Here is a 618-nt window from a genome sequence, read left to right as displayed (position 1 = left end):
CCCGAGTCCCAGCTCGCCAGCCAGGTGCCTACCTGAGGCATAGCCGATCATGAAGAGCAAGTAGACCAGGAGGAAGCGGAAAAGGTCCTTGAAGAGGATCTGCAAGTGATGGGGAGGGGATGAGACGTGCTGGACCGCAGTGCCCAGCCGTGTGCCAGGGCACCGTCACCGAGCCGTGCCGCAGGGACTGAGAGTGGGGCATCGGTGAGCCACAAGAATCACGGAATCCCAGAACGGTTTGGGGTGGAAGCGACCTTAGAGATCACCCGGTGCCATCCCCTGCCATGGGCAGGGACCCCTCCCACCAGCCCAGGTTGCCCAAAGCCTCATCCAGCCTGGCCCTGAACCCCTCCAGGGATGGGGCATCCACAGCTGCTCTGGGCACCCTGGGCCAGTGAAACCCTAAAGAAACCCTAAAGCAAGCGTGGAGGACCCTCCTTTTGGGCTGTGGAGGACCAGCCTTGCTGGGAAAGCAGACCCCTGACCCCACCGGACCTTCTGGATCATGATGCTGTAGGTGCCTGTCAGCTTGAGCCCGCGGGTGAAGTAGAGCGCGTTCATCCAGCCCAGCACCAGCGCGAAGACCATGACGGCTAGGTACGCCTCCACGCCGCCCAG

At 62.6% G+C, this 618-nt stretch overlaps 1 protein-coding gene across 1 annotated transcript in view; it reads right to left on the bottom strand.

The window, feature by feature from the left end:
• TRPV4 (transient receptor potential cation channel, subfamily V, member 4) overlaps nt 1–618 on the bottom strand; it is a gene marked incomplete at both ends in the record, with an annotated part of 1881 nt that overhangs the window by 1056 nt on the left and 207 nt on the right. The window contains 2 exon segments of the mRNA XM_010086320.1: nt 33–99; nt 496–618. The exon segment at nt 496–618 is cut by the window's right edge and continues 30 nt beyond it. Coding sequence (XP_010084622.1) covers nt 33–99; nt 496–618 — 190 coding nt within the window.

This window comes from Pterocles gutturalis, unplaced genomic scaffold (genome assembly GCF_000699245.1).
Source record: "Pterocles gutturalis isolate BGI_N339 unplaced genomic scaffold, ASM69924v1 scaffold51, whole genome shotgun sequence".
Classification (NCBI taxonomy): domain Eukaryota; kingdom Metazoa; phylum Chordata; class Aves; order Pterocliformes; family Pteroclidae; genus Pterocles; species Pterocles gutturalis.
The sequence above is the reverse complement of the archived record's forward strand: the minus strand, read 5'-3'. Positions and strand labels throughout refer to the sequence as shown.